Raw genomic sequence first — 16,545 nt, 5'->3', positions numbered from 1 at the left:
ATAGACAGACGGACGGACGGACACAACAAAAACTATATACCTTCGAATCTTCGATTACGGGGGAATAAAAAAACTGCAATATTAGAGAGGGAATACTCTATCTCCGACACTTTTTGGAGATGTTTATTCAGATAGGGAGTAAAAAATTCAAAACTTTTTTCTGTGTATATGTACATCGAAAAATGTAACAAAGATGGGTGAGCAAACTTGATGGTAAAGTTTGAATCTCAATTAAAACTTTTTTTTATTTTTTTTTTATATTTCATCTAACATTAACGTATACTTGAATATAATGGCAGTGTCCATGTTTTGCTATGGGAAACCCAAAATACGTGTAGGAGATGCACAATGGCAATATGTAATAATGATGCTGTGATGAAAGTTTCATCAAATTTCATCTAGTGGTATGAGAGGAGTTGCGGATAAGAGATGGGTACCCGAAAGCGTAACAGACGGACGGGCGGACAGACGGACATACCGATTACTATATACCCTCCCGCTTTTCAAGGGGGGGGGGGTATAAAACATCTACAAATTGCAAAAATCTTGTTTTATGAAATAGTATACGGTACACACAATAAAGAGGACAAAAAAGGTCATTATACCCTCCCCCCCCCCTTGAAAAGCGGAAGGGTGTATAGTAATCGGTATGTCCGTCCGTCTGAACGTCCGTGAAATTTGATGAAACTTTTGCAGAATCTTTATTACATATTGCCATTGTGCACCTCCTATTTTACTTTTTGATCCGACATATGGAACGCCAACACTGCCTTATAGCATACAACTATGCATTTATTATGTCAATTTATCATTACGTGATGTGAACATATCTTTACGTTATGTCAATTCTTTATGAGATTATGTAAAAATATCTTAACATCATGCCAATGCTGCATTACATGAAGTAAATACACCCTTTCATTATGTCAGCACTTCATAACTTGGAAGTCGAAAATTCATTATGTGAAGCGATAATGTGTTTACATTGTGGTAAAACTTTATTACGTGAAATGAATGTTTCTTTACATCATTTCATTTCTTTAATATGAGGTGTCAAAATTGCATTACGTCAAGTGAATTGTGTTTTATAATTAAACTTATCATTACATGAAGTCAAAAATCCATTCCTTTTCGAGAGTGTATATTTTTATTATATCAAAGCATTATTACATGATATGGGTTTATCTTTATTTTACGGCGAGAGCATCATGATGTGAGGTGAACACATCTTACCTTTATGTCAGTGCTTTATTACGTGGTGTAAAAAGTGTATGACATTATGTGAACATATCTTTATATTATATCAACACTTTATCACATTATGTCAAAACTCAATTCCGTGATGTGGATATATAATTACGTTATGTCAACTCTTTCTTATGTGATCTTAAAATATCTTTATATTGTGTTAACTCTTTATCATGTTGATTCCAAAAGTGCATTTCCTGATGTAAAAATACATTTACATTATCTCAAAGCTGTATATCTGGTATAAAATGAATGTTGACGACCGTGTTTTTATGACTGGTAAGAGGGGGGGGGGGTTCCTGATTGATACGGAAGAATTAGAGGCACAAAATATCAACCCCCCTCTTTTCCCAAACATAACTTTACAATAGAAAATGTAATGTTCATTGAAAGTACAGCCCCCACCCCCACTTTTTGTTGAAGTATATATAGTCCACTGAGGGTAATGTAGTATATATCTGACAAAAAAATTAGGTCTGATCGAAGTTGGACCCCCCTCCCCGAAATAGGATTTTCGGGCTTGGAGTAGACAATCTTTTTTTTTTTTTTTTTTTTGGCTTCTCAAGTTTTTTTTTCGGGCGAATATTTTTTTTCTGGCTAGCCCCCCCCCCCCCCCCTCCTTTCGAAAAAGATGATACGTCACGCACTGGAATTAGTAATTTTTTCAACTATTCCAGGGCCAGAATTCTATTACAAAAAATCTACCAATCCCTCATCTAAATCAATTGAATATGCCTTAGTAAGCATGCATGAACACATATCAGTAGCGGATATGAGAACCTTGAACAAAAAAAATTGTCCAAGCCTGAAGGGGGACGGTTTATGGTTGGAGACCAAGGGGGAAAGCAGAGAAGCTCTCAGGCTTTATAGTTTTATAAAAAAAAGTTTTCAACTTAATTCAGCTAAACTTAATGTGAAACTAATGCAATGTCCTACAAAGTAAAACCAATAAATTTATTAATCTTTTGTACATGTAGATTTTGATCACTAAAGATGGTAGGGCGGGATTTCCCCCTCCCCCCAACCCACCAGTGCACGTGTGTTATACGATGTGTTTAAACTTTTAAAAAAAAGGAAAGTTCAAGACTGATAAAAAAAAATTATGACAATGTTCTTAGTAAGATCAGAAGTTTAAGACTTTATCCAAAAAAAAAAAAAACAAACAAATAAACAAAGAACAATTCAAAATAAAAAGAAAAAAAATTGCTGCACGACTCATAATATTTGATTTATTTAATTATCAGATTAAAGTAAACGCCATTGAATTTCGACGTGACTTTAATTCACAGTCGCAGTGTTAAGGCTTTGCACGTTTCAAGATTGTCAATCCTTTGTCGCTTAGAATTTTTATTTAAAGATGCCATTCCCAAATCGCTGAGATTTCTTCTACGGCAATTTTCTCTCCCGCCAATTTTAGTGCTCTCGGAACGCGGAAAATACAATCGGAATTCCTCGGATGACTCGTACCTCGCTCATAAGGACCCGGACCACAATTAGCTTACATATAGACTTATATAGTAAAAACATGTGTTTTATTTTCTTTGTAACTTTTTAAAAAATCTTTACTTCCAAAATATCTTTGACCATATGATAGAGCAATGTGTCAGATAAATATTCACATCCAGAAATAGGGGTGTTGAATGTGGAATTCCCTGGTTATTAATTAACTTCTGACGTCATGACCTCAGGATAGCTCTCGCTTGGCAAAAAAAGTGTAAACAAAGCAAACGAATGCTCTTTGCAATTCATATTTCTAGGCATAATTTTTGCTTGAAATGCACCTTGCTGCATATCATTGTAAACTTTAGACACTATACTTTTATTCTATACCCAAAAAGTATATAAAACATGTGAGCTATTTTTATTTTTATCATTGAAAGGGAGGCATATGAATTTCCTACATGTGCTACATTTTAGGCATTTGACCTTCACCCTTTAATTGTGGCCCGGATCCACATAATGTTTGAATGGAGCGTAGCGGAGTCAGCCGAGGATTGCCGATTGCGGAAAATACGGTATGCTCATATAAAGGCCGAGGATACCCGTGTTCGCATAACGTAATAGTGAATCGACATAATATAGTAGTGTGAGTTAATATCATAAAGAATTGACATAATGTAATGATAGGTTAACACAATGTAATTGTTGTTTAATTAAATGTCATGAACAGTAAACATAACGAAATGCAAAAATGTGTAAATGTCTTAAAGTGTTGACATAATGTAAAGGAAGGTTTACACGATGCAATAGTAGTGTGGGATAATATCATAAAGAATCGACACAATATAATGGAAGGTTGACACAATGCAGTAGTAGTGTGGGTTAATGTCATAAAGAGTTGACATAATATAAAGGAAGGTTGACACAACGTAATAGTAGTGTGAGTAAATGTCATAAAGAGTTGACATAATGTAATGGAAGGTTGACACAATAAAATAATAGTGGGAGTAAATGTCATAAAGAGTTGACATAATGTAAAGGAAAGTTCACACAATGCTATAGTAGTATGAGTTAATATCATGTAGAGTTGACATAATGTAATAGAAGGTTAACACAATGTAATAGTTGTGTGAGTAACTGTCATATGGAGTTGACATAATGTAATTGAAGGTTGACGCAGTGCAATTGTTGTGTTCTGCTATAAGGCAGTGACGGCGTTCCATACGACACATATTTGGGTTTACCACAGCAGAACATTGACACTACCATTATATTCATATGGGAGGCGGGGGTATCATTTAGTGAGCTCATTGCAAACAGTACCTCTATAGTTTTCTAATACTATTGCATAATTATTTGAAATGAATGAGTCGTCGCTCCATGGCCTTGACTCAAGTCCAAGGTCACAAAGAATAAGATGTTTTAGATGAATAGTCCGAAGGAATATATGTAATACACAGATGGGGCTTACGTATTGCCAACTACAGTGTGTAACGACTTGACGCAAGGTGATTTTGGCAATTTCAAGGTCACTATCTGGGGAACAGTACCTTCTATTACTCTTTAAAATATTGCTTAAATATACTTAGAATGTGGCATGACTTTGACTCAAGGTCACTTCGTCCTTGTTTTCAACGAGCTCGACTCTAGTTATTTTAAAAATTAAAAAATATTTTTTAAAGCAAAGCTGAAATTCTGACAAAAATGGGTTAGCTAAAGATCCGTGAAGATTTTTTATGTTCAGGTGGTAACGGAATCATTTTGTCAAAATGAATTATATCTTTGAAATTTGTTTTGTTAACTGTTTTGAAACTATGCAAAAAATAAATCTTTTACATGTGTACTTTAATTTTGTTGTTAATTTTAAGCTAGGATCTGCAAATATCAAGCGCTAAATTCTCCTCACCTCCCCTGAAAGCTAGGTAAAAATATTAACGATGTTTATTTCATGACCATAATTAAATTAAACCTTGTTTTTTTTTCTGATAACGGCCGCTGATGAGTAACCTCTTAGAAGATACAGGTGTTATACCAGTTATAAGGAGTGGCAGGTAAAGAAGAGCATTCATTATTCGAGTATAAAATTCTACCAGTCATTCTGTCTGTCCAAAATTATGACACATGGGAATAATTAATTTGTTAGCGGCGTTTGCCATTGCATAATCCATGAATTAATTAAAATAGTCATATAAAACCAAGAAAAGGGAAAACAACGCACTTCATTTATAAAAATGACCATCAGAAATATTCTCCGCTGTGTGCTTTTTCTGTGTTTTGTGCATTTTTCCTGTCAAGGACCCATAGAAACCCAAATTAAGAACACGATTGATGAAGTGTATCAAAGTTGTAGATCGGACAAAAATCCTGGCATTGTTGTAGCAGTTGTTAAAGATGGCCAGGAAGTCTTGACGGAGACTTTTGGTGTCAAGGACAAAATTTCTAAGGAGCCCGTTACAAAAGATACGCTCTTTGGACTGGCTGGACTATCCGCTTTATTTGCCAATGTTCTCTTTACCAAGAAGAGTGCTGCTTTTGACGCGTAAGTAAAGAAGACAAATTCACGAGCCTTTATATTATTAATCAATCTTCCTATCTTCGTGCATGTGTTTACGCAGCTGATACAATGAAAATTACTTAAGTGACTATGTATGGACTGAACATTCAGTATATTTAGACATAATTTTCATGTTTAAGTATCAGTGTATAAGAGCAGGACATGTCCTAATTGATGACCTTGTCCTGTCTTTGAAGAATTATCCCCCTTTGATTTTTTCAATAAAAAATCAATTTTGAAAAAAAACTATCCCGTGAAAAAATAATTTTCAATTGTTTTTCTATTCCTAATGATCAGATTCTTTCCACCGGCCAGATCATTTATTGATATTCTTAGTATTTATTTGCAAAGATTTACCTTTTTTCATAGACTTAAATGTTTCAAAGAAAAATTATTGCTTAGTTAATAGAAATTTTGAAAATTTCTCTTTATAAATCCGTTTTTACTCCAAATTACTTTGAAATAATACATGTATCAATATATAAGTTAAATTCTAAAAGTGGGGTTGCAAAAAAAATAGAAATAAATAAATGTACGTGTGCTATATTTTCACATTAACAATCTATAATTCATTCTGCTTGTTTTGCCTCTAGAATGAAATGAAATCGAGCAGATTTTATTGCATGAATTTTTGATTCTGTGAATTATTTTGCGTGCTTTCGTGTATTTATTTCAGTTAGAACTCTATTTAATATATTCAATCATAATAGCCACAAAGCGTAATTAACTTGCACAGAGAAACTATTTCTATTCAGAATAAACGAAGACACAACTCTCAGAAACCTGTTTGGGAATAACAAGATCTTTAAGAAATCCAAGCTGCGTTCTAGATACGCAACAACACTGGATATAATGGCACATCGGTTGGGGATAAGGAATACTCCGTATCTCTTCCTGGACGAGACCGTCACAAGGGGTGGTCCTGTTATCGAGTAAGTATCAAACATTTCATCTTGAACGTAGGGGAATCTCTAAAAACTAATAGAAAATACTTTTTGGACTTAGAGAACAATATATCACATAAAGGTTTGCATATTGAGACTTTTTCATTCATTTATATCCACTGAATATTTTCTTCTTTATTTCTTAAGAAAAGCCATTGCGTTCATCACTGCATGAACTACATTAGGCATATCACCTATACAGATTTCTTGATCAGTGGCCGTTCCATCAATGAAACGTACAAAGACGTTCGCATCATTAACACAATAATTAATATTTTTAATCCTACTTAAAATGATAAGTTAAACAGATATAAATATAAACAATAAAATGTCTTTCTTTGTTTGTTATTACTGGAATGAACGGTCGCAGCTATTGCAGAAAAAATTTACATAACCCGGTTTCGTATTATATAATGTTAAAAATATTTTAGTCTAATACAAATTGTGTAATTATTTGTAAAATAATAACATTTTTTTTAAATCTTACTTCTAAGGGCAGATCACTCTAACTGCATAAAACTACCAGAGCTCTTTATTGTACAGTGTTTAGAGCTTCCTTAAGTTAAATCATAATTAATACCCTCACTGAAGTTTCCCCGACATGTTCTTTGATTTTTTCAAAATTCATACAATGCATAAATTTATTCTTTAAAAAATAGGGGGGGGGGATCTGTTGAACACATTGCACATTTGACGATTTCTTTAATATTTTCTTTTACTTGTGTGTACTAAAATTAAGTTCTGTAAATATTTGATAATTTTTTTTGCCAGTCGAATTGCTAGTATGAGAGCAAGGGGACGGTTCCGGGATAGCATGTTCTACAATGAGGTATTATACTCTATTCTGACCACCATCGGCGAGAGACTTGGGAGTGATGCCTGGGAACACCTGGTAGACGTAGAAATCTTCCAGCCTTTGGGAATGACTGCAGCAAATTTTACGACAATAGTGTCTCCCTCAACGTCTGACATTGCCCAGGCCTATAAAAATGACGAAGGCACACTTTATCCAGTACCACACGAATTTCTAAGGTCAGAATCTAAATTTGTTATCTACCGACAGACTGACAAAAATCGATGTAAATTACATCCCAGCTTTATATATAATTCCATCGGCATCGAAAGCAAGTTTTTTGACTTGCCTAGATAGCCGAGCGGTCTAGCGCGCTGTTCCTGCACTGCTAGGAGACAGATTCCGAAGGTCGAGAGTTCAACCCAGGGCTGGGGCGGAAGTGGTTATCCATGTAAAAGTGAATTTCTTTGTGCTTTCTATATTAATATTTCTTCACTTAGGGCAGTTATGTTAGTTTAAGAGTTGTTGTAAAATGTGCTTTATAAATAATAATTAATTTCATTACAACATGTATTGGTAACAATCCTCTGTTAAAACTAATGTCCAAATAACTGTATCTCACTTCAATTCTCAATGACCGTGTAGTGTAGGGCAGCGCCGCGAGAATCGAAAGCAAGTTTTTTGACTTGCCTAGATAGCCGAGCGGTCTAGCTCGCTGTTCCTGCTCTGCTAGGAGACAGATTCCGAAGGTCGAGAGTTCAACCCCGGGCTGGGGCGGAAGTGGGTATCCATGTAAAAGTGAATTTCTTTGTGCTTTATATATATATATATATATATATATATATAAGGAATGTTTTTAAGTTTTGTGTGAGTAATTGGTGTGTGAATCACACAGACTTGCACGTAGGCATATTTTTCATGAAGCGCTAGCGCGCTTCATGAAATATGCCTACATGACAAGTCTGTGTGATTCACACACCAATAACTCATGCAAAACTTAAAAACATTCCTTATATTTACATTTTACATGTTTTGAAGCACCAAAAAAATACTCAATATTTGAATTTTTCGCTGCTCTATATCGCTTTATTATACCTCTACTGTAATTACTCTATATAAAATTAATACCATAAAACTGTCTATTTCCCCGAGAAGAAACTATTTCCCTCATCCGAAGACTACTCCCTGGAAAATCAGAGCTACTCCCTGGAACTACTCCCTTATGAATATTTATTAGTAATTTTAACCAATCAAAGTGTTCGGTGGGCGGAGCGTCCAAGGAATGACGTCAAAACATTTCGACATGCGATGTCAAAAATCATACTTGAATTCTAGCAAAATGAAGACAACGATAATTCTTCGAAATGTCAGTGAAAATACTTTTTAAAAATAAGTTAATTGTTTTAGTACACGATGCATTACTTATAAATCATACAATCTATTTACCGCATGCTTTTGTAATTATGCCTCTACAGCGTTCTTTTTAAATGTCGGAATATCTGGGGGGAAAAAATTAAATAGCCTGTGATTGTTTCGGTATAATAAAACAGCAGGAAACTATTTCTCTCGGCGGCTTTGCCACCTCGGGAAATAGTTTCCTCCCTCGGGGAACCATAAATTTGCTATTTCCCTCGTACCCATTCCATAACTGTATAATACTTTTACTAACGTTGCTGTAGCCTTATTGTGACGTCACGTTAGCGCACGTTTCTCCGTGTATATTTCTACGCGTGAGTATACACAAAAATGACTTTCAAATCAGTTTCACAGTTGGCTTTGTAGAAAAACACAGCGAATGTAAATATATACATTTGCATTATATACGAATATAACTGAAGTGTTTCAAGGAACGCATGTATCGCCTGCTTTTAGCTTTTTTAAAGATGTAACTAAATCTAAGAGTGGTCAGCTATTTATATGCTACTAGCATATTCAGTATTTCATGCCAAAAAATCTAGCATAAAAGTTCATAAATGCACAAAAAAACCATCCATGCATAGTATATGACTGCGATGCATAAAAAAATATGTATCAAATGAATACTGTAAATCACTTTTTATTCGATTTATTTTCGCGTAATTACGTCTGTCATAATAGTATTCCTAAAAATATAGAGCAATAACCAGAATTCGTGAAAATTTTGTCTCGCTAATCAAGAGTCCCTCAAATGAATACTACAGTAATTAAGTTGAAATCATTATACTACGATTCTCAGTTAACCTTGGACTTTCAGTGGCATTCTCAACGTTACATAATTAGCGTGTGCACAGCTTTCATTCACTGTTGAAATATACACGCCTGCTAATCGATCAGTTGCATAACCAGCAGTTATACATAACAATCAAAAGAGATCGATTTCTGTTATGCATTTGAAACGAATAATTCCAGTACACAGGTAGTAAATTGACCCGATTCAGGCAATACCAGTATCGTGCGGAAAGAAAGTCTTTAAACAGACACAATTTATGACCTTGACCCTTGACCTTTTGACCTCAAAATCAATTGGGTTCTTTCTTAAGCCACAGGGAGTTGCTATGCAAAATTTCATTGCGACAGGGTTGTCGAGATATTGTGCGAAAACGAAAGCATTATAGACAGACAGAAAGACGGATGGACGGACAGACTGATGGACAGACGGACGGACCAAAATTAATATCCCCCCACTTTAAGTGAAAGCGGGGGACCAAAAAAAATGGAGAGGGCTACATTATTGCAGCTAATCCTAACCAATACCGTACTTTCCACCCTTTCACGGCTTTTTATCGCATAAAAAAGTAGATTTTTGATTAAATTTGAAGAGTGAAATTTAAATATTAATAACGGAAATTACATGTAGGCCTATTTTTTTCCAATTGTGATATATGTGGGAGAAGTCAATTTAAACACTGGCGTGAATATGGGGTTTAAAAATTATGTGCAAAATTTATTAATTCTATAAAGTTTTATTAGTTTACCTTGAGAATAAAGGGTATGTTGAATACAACCCGTGGACATCGCGATACACTCTTGAATAATTAAATTAAATGATTTTGGTTGCAATTTTTTTTTCCAGAAAGTGGACAAGACTGTGTGCCACCACGTGCGTCATGTCCAGTGTAAAGGACATGGCAAAATTCATGAAATTCCTCCTCGGAAACGGAACAATACCTGGTACAAGCAACATTTTACTCTCTAAGAAAAGTCACGAAGATCTATTTGATGCCTACAATCGTCTTCAAAACCCTAGCATTGAGGATTATTTCTTAACAATTAGAGGTCTCCCGGTCAGTAGAACACATTTTGCCTACGCTCAAGGAATAAAAAAAGGAATCTACAATAGTAAGGAAGCTTCTTTGCTAATATTTTTACATTAATCTGTGATTTTCAGTGCTTATTTGACGGGAGAAGGGGCACAGATATAGAATGTAATCGATCATTGAACAAAATTGCAAGATATCTTGTCACAAGATAAGATATCATAACGCGTGTTATTATCATATTGTGGGGTTTATTTTTCCGAACGCCTATGTCCAAGAGGCATAACTCTGTCAAGAATTGCTCGATCGTACCCAAAACAGAATTTGACCTAGATATTCTTATCATAAATCTATACCAAATTTCATTTCAGTATGTGCAACCTCTGCGAAGAAAATGAATTAAAGGAAACAGAAGATAATTTGAATGTTTCTAAATCCTAGGGGTATAACTCTAAATTGCTCGACCGTATGCAAAACAGAGTCTGCATGACCTAGATATTCTTATGATAAATGTGTATACCAAATTTCATTTCAGTAGGTGCAATTTCTGAAAGAAAATGAACGGAAAATGAGCGACTGACCGACAGACAGCAGCAAAGCAATATGTCCTCTCTTCCTCGAAGGGTTGGGGCATGAAAACGCAAAAAAATGAAAATTTTGAGAAAAAAAAATGTCTAAATAAAACATATGAAGATAACGAACAGTATTCCAAATCAGAAGTCTATAAAACAATACAAAATAGAAGCAGAGCAAACACGGTCCTCCAAAACATCACAGGTGGGATCAGGTGCCGTGTAGGAGTGAGCATGCCCTGCCGACCGGTCACACCCGACGTGTGCTTCTTGTCATGATCGGGAAATAACGGGAAAATCCGTCGTCAATTCAGTGTATAAATAAAGGACTAACAATTAGTATGAAAAACGTCAGTCAGCATTTGACTCAATGAAAAATTGTATTTGCTAACAAGGTCATTGTATCGACCATAGAACTTACGAAATGATGACTTTAAACGAGCTGAAATTCTTGTTGCGTCAACTTCTTTGTCAATAATTAACTCGTTGTAGAAATTGTTCATACGTAGAGCATGCTCTTGCGATTCTAGTCAACTGAGATATGTTAAATCCGTATGCAGGTGATGAAGGTATATTGCTGCATAAGTAAGGGTAGGTGAAGATAGAAAAGTTAAAGTCATCACGTTTATCATAGAGTTTGGTTGTTAGATTACCATTAACGTCTTTTTCAAGTAAAATATCTAAATATGAATCAGATTTTTCAGACCATGCGGTATTTTTCATCTCAAGCTCACCAGGATATATCATTTCGACATAAGAATGGAAATTACCATTGTTAATTGACATTACGTTGTCAATACATGTATATCTAAATGTCGAGTTGAAGGCCACAGCAAGTGTTTTCTTCTTTTCACGCATAAGATTTTGCACAAATTCTGCTTCATATGAATACAAAAATAGGGCTGCTAATAACGGGGCGCAATTGGTACTCATGGGAACTCCAATAGATTGTTGGGAGACCTGGTCTCCAAAAAACAACATAGATATTGTCAATCAGAAACTTAAGCATCTTTTTGATGTCGACTTCAGAGTACTTGTGTGTACAATCAGAATGTTTTTTAACAAAATAATTTTGCAAATGATCAATGAAAAGGCAAGTAAATTTTCGAGTTCCATTTTTATTGAAAAAGCAGCTGTCAATGATATCGAAAAGATTGCAGGGACTTTAATTTATCATGGGGAATGGTTGTGTATGAAGTTGAAAAGTCGTAAGTTTTTAAGCTGTTGATTTTGATAAAATCTTGTGATTTCAAATTGTCCAAAAGTTCCTTGGAATTTTTAAGTAACAACACTTCTTGAACATATTGTTGCACAGTACTCTTGAAGTTTCTCCTTCATTACTGTTAATATCTTAATGAGGAGTAAAGAAAGAAGTTGAACAATTACTGGAACCCACTATGTATCTTTGTTTTTAAGGATTCTTATGAAGTGTCGGAATGCAATATACGAGGACCAGTACGTACTGATCGTGTAATCTATCGAATTCTTTTTTTTTCACTTCTGGATTATTGAATATAGAAGGAAAGATGGTTTTCATATTTCCCCTCAGTCTTTTAATACGCGATTTTAACATGGATCTGATGCATGCATTTAATCCATTCTTACAAAGTGTCAACGTCTTCTTTTTCATACATCGCCCATCTCCTGGCGTCATCTTCAACATAATCCATAATATTTATTAAATTCCGACGCCAGTGGAAGGATCAGGGCTCCCTATATTTACGACCTTTTAAAATGAGTGATCTAAGGTCCTCGTTATCAACTATATTTACATCGCCTGTAATAATGTGTCCAGCAGGACTATAGGTATAGGGTGAGGAAGAACATAAACACGATGGAGGACATGTAGGTGTTAATATACAGTTGTAAAGTATATCATTGAGGGAAGTCGGTCGTGCCTCGGGAAATAGATTTGCTCTTGGGGAACTGGATTCTTGCTGACTCCCCCAATTATACACTTTAATGTTTTATTATACAGATACCAATATAAGGCTTTTTACACTATCCGTAACTGCAATTTTATTTTGAAGGCAATGCAATTATGAGGTGTGCAATGGAAATATTTATTAGTCAGATAGTAAAAATTATTATAAATTCAGTAGACAGTCTTTTCGTTTGAGTCATTGGTTAACATAAACATATCTTTTCATATGAATAAAAGAGATCGCTAAATAGAGGGACTATGAAGACTCCTCTTTAGTATGATTTAATATCATAATTGTTACATTAAATGAAGTTAGATCCATACGTGCACTCTATACAAATAACAAGCGAAAATATAATTTGCATAATTGAATTATTAATAGAATAAATGTGTTACTATTGAAGTCAAAAGAAAGGGATATTGTTTTGAATTCATTAAAAAGAAAAATATTCTTCCCTTGTTTTCAGACGAAAGAATACTTGAAAGTGCTGACGACATGTTTGGATACAACACTCTGTTGACACTGTTTCCAGATCATGATTTGGGCATTTTCATAGCAATGACTGGAGAGGATAAAGACGATCTCTTCCGAACAGCCCTTAGTAGTTACATCTCGGATCTTTACCTTGGTAAACAGGTTTGGCTGAACGCAACTCTTCTATGCAGCTTCCCTGCACCGTTCATGCCTGCTCCAGCAGAAGATACTCCGAAAACACACCCAGAAGTCCCGATTGGTAGAAATTTGGATGATTTTGTTGGTAACTATACAAGTGACATTTATGGAGCAGCAAGAGTAGTTAGTGACAATGGAGCTTTAAAATTTATATATGGCTTTGGAGAGTTTAATTTGAAAAGAGAAGAAACTAAGTCATTGAAGTTTAATATGTTTCCAACGGGATTGATTGAACATATGATTCCTGTGGACGATTTGCGGTTCAAAGAGGACTCAAAAACAAATCAGATCGAATCTTTGAAAGTAGACAGGTTTGATGGCGGTGAGTTTACAAGAGAAATGCCGACTCCACCTACAACCACCCCCGCCACAGCACAAACCCCAGCCTCAGCTGGCGGTTTAGCAATACCGCTCTAGTAGCTGCCAGGAACAATCCAGAATCAAATGTTTTACTTTCCATGTTCTGTTATATACTTGATTTAATTTGAATTATGATTTATTGCTATTACAGACAAAGTCTACAGTTTTATCTTAATAAAAGCAGTAAACCTTCTGTGAATGTGAATTTTGATACAGAACATGTCAAATTCAGCCCTGAACAAGCAAATTCAAAGAACTGTGGTCCCCCACTTTTGGTGTCTTTGTGGGTGAGATATCACCATTTATGGCATATTATGTCAAAGATGAATGCCTTATCCTATGTCATTCAAAATTTATCATCAACATTGATTTTTTTCAATTAGGTCAAACATGAAGGTCAAGGTTAAGGGGTCAGAAATCATTAATGGCATGCTCGGAAATATCTTGTCATAGGTAATGCACCTGTCAAATATGAAAGCCCTGCCTCTATTCAACAAAAGTTATCAAGAAAAAATGAAATTTTCGAAAATTTAGGTCATGCACCATGGTCAAGGCCACAAGGTTGGAAATCCTAGTATATTTAGAAAAGTCTTGTAACTAGTAATATACATGTGAAAGCCCAATCTCTTCTCATTCAAAAGTTGTGGCCAAGGTTAAAAGATTTGATAAGTAGGTCACATTTCAATGTCAAGAGGTCAAAATTCATAGAGTATCAAGAAAGGGCCTTGTCCATAGGTGCTTGGGTCAACGATACTGCATATTTTCTATATAATGTATTGTCGAGGAAATTCGAACTACATGTATACTCGTAACTTTTTTCCAGTGCGAAGTGTTAATTTTTAGTTTTTTTGTAAACTTTCTGCTTCTTATACACTATAAATGTCACGGAAATTTGATTTTATGCACGCTTTATAAATGACATATCCCACTGTATACTAAAAAGAAACAAAGCTTGCAACTTCATTTGCCCCTTTCCGTGCCCCCGACACGATTTTTCTTTTAAAAGTTATATGCACCACTTACCAGTTGAATTCCAGATAATTCCAGATATATAATTCTTATATAATGAAAAAGAAAAAAAATTACTTCCGTTTGGGGTTATAGATGTACGATAAAACCAGAGACCTCGGCATGAATACTCGGAAGTCTCTGGTTTTATCGTACATCTATAACCCCAACCGGAAGTAAATGTATCTTATAAGATGTCTTACTTTGTATCGAGGTAATTTTTGAAGAATAAATGAGTGGTTTACGATAAAGAGTTTCGACCAGAGACTTCTGAAATGATTCAATTGACAAGAATAGAGTCTTCCGAAGAGAACGATGTCATTTTAAAGTAGGTTAATGATAAATATATAATACAAAATACGAACTTGAAGCGGGGTGCCTGAAATTGAGTTAGGTACCTTGTGGTAAATATAAGTAGGGGGTACCCCGTATACGAAACAAGTACCAGAATTACATATTACGTTGATATTAACATAAAATAAAATGATAACAACAATGTCAACATTATACATTTATTGACTGAGTTCGAGGACAACATGCGTTTTGTCGGACCCAAGAACCAAACTGTCTGCCTGCATGATGCCGTTAGGCCGAAGGCAGACAGTTTGGTTCGAGGGTCCGAAAAAACGCATTTTTGCCCGAGAACTCGGTCAATAAATGTTTTGTTATACCTTTGATTTTATTATTATTTTTTTTATGTATATGTATTTTGTATTGTCTTTAATGAGATTAAGCTCCACCCATTCTGTGACGAAAGCTATCCAACATCTCACCGACCGGTTCAACATGTCACTCAGCGGTCAAATATCGATTTTTTATGCCCGCTCAACAAAACATTAGAAATGTTACACTTTTTATGGATAGATTTGTATAGGAACAAATTTTCAAAGGTATTACAATAAAATAGTGTTGTTTGCTTTCTCCAGACTCAGGATGAAAAAAATTGGGTCGGTAAGTTGGTGACTTTTTTATCTCAGAAAATGTGTGATGGTACATGTAAATCTTTTATAGAATCTGCAAATACTCCAGTATGTCTCCAGTGGAAACTATACAGTCTTTCTATTTTTAATATGAACTATTTGTTTGATACCAAAACTGAGAATCTGAAGACTGTAAATATGACATTATGTCAAATAACCTGAGGATTATCCGAGGGGCACCGAATGAACTATCTGAGTCTGCGTCCCTTATAGACTCAAGAGTGACACCTTTTTTATACTGGGCAATGCGTCTGCCAGTATTTTATCGTTATTCTTTGTGCTCATGAATGAATAGGTACCGAACGACAAATATCCTCGGGGGCAGACTACCAGTTCGGTGGTTAAAATGAAATTTATGGAGATAATGAACAGTATCCGAGCTCAAAAGTCCCTTAAGGACCCTCTCTACACTGCACCCTAATTTCAGGGTACTTGCGTGTAGTTAGACTGAGCCACCATTTGACATAAAAAAAAGAATAAATTGTAATCTGCACTGTATGACAAAATTTTAAATAAATACATGTATTCTAAACATTATGTTAGACCAAGATAGAGTAATTGAAAACTTTATTTGCGTGTATTTTCTCCATTTGAATAATCAAAAGCAATTTTTCTTTGTCATTACTTCACTGTCTTCAAAGATTTTTCCTTGATAAAGAAGGCACGCTCCCTATACTAGAAATGGATTAGTTTATTTCAAAATAGCCTCCTTTACACTATATAATTTTCTCAAAGTCCAAAAAACATTTTCCGTCAGTGTATAGAGGGTTCTTAAAAATAACAAAATAGGAGTGAAGCAATCATGGGCCTGCA

General features: G+C 34.9%; 1 protein-coding gene across 1 annotated transcript; it reads left to right on the top strand.

The window, feature by feature from the left end:
* The first annotated feature begins 4,392 nt into the window (after positions 1-4,392).
* LOC134264635 (uncharacterized) lies at positions 4,393-13,937 on the top strand. The gene is made up of 6 exons (XM_062746910.1): positions 4,393-4,396; positions 4,888-5,227; positions 5,998-6,174; positions 6,958-7,218; positions 10,032-10,297; positions 13,179-13,937. The coding sequence occupies exons 1-6, from the start codon at positions 4,393-4,395 to the stop codon at positions 13,799-13,801; spliced, it is 1,671 nt and encodes a 556-aa protein (XP_062602894.1). The 3' UTR covers positions 13,802-13,937.
* The last annotated feature ends 2,608 nt before the right edge of the window (positions 13,938-16,545 follow it).

This window comes from Saccostrea cucullata, unplaced genomic scaffold (genome assembly GCF_032062105.1).
Source record: "Saccostrea cucullata isolate Sc308-1 unplaced genomic scaffold, CSIRO_AGI_Scuc_v1 ctg1225, whole genome shotgun sequence".
In the NCBI taxonomy this organism is placed as follows: domain Eukaryota; kingdom Metazoa; phylum Mollusca; class Bivalvia; order Ostreida; family Ostreidae; genus Saccostrea; species Saccostrea cuccullata.
This window is presented reverse-complemented; position numbering and strand designations above follow the sequence as displayed.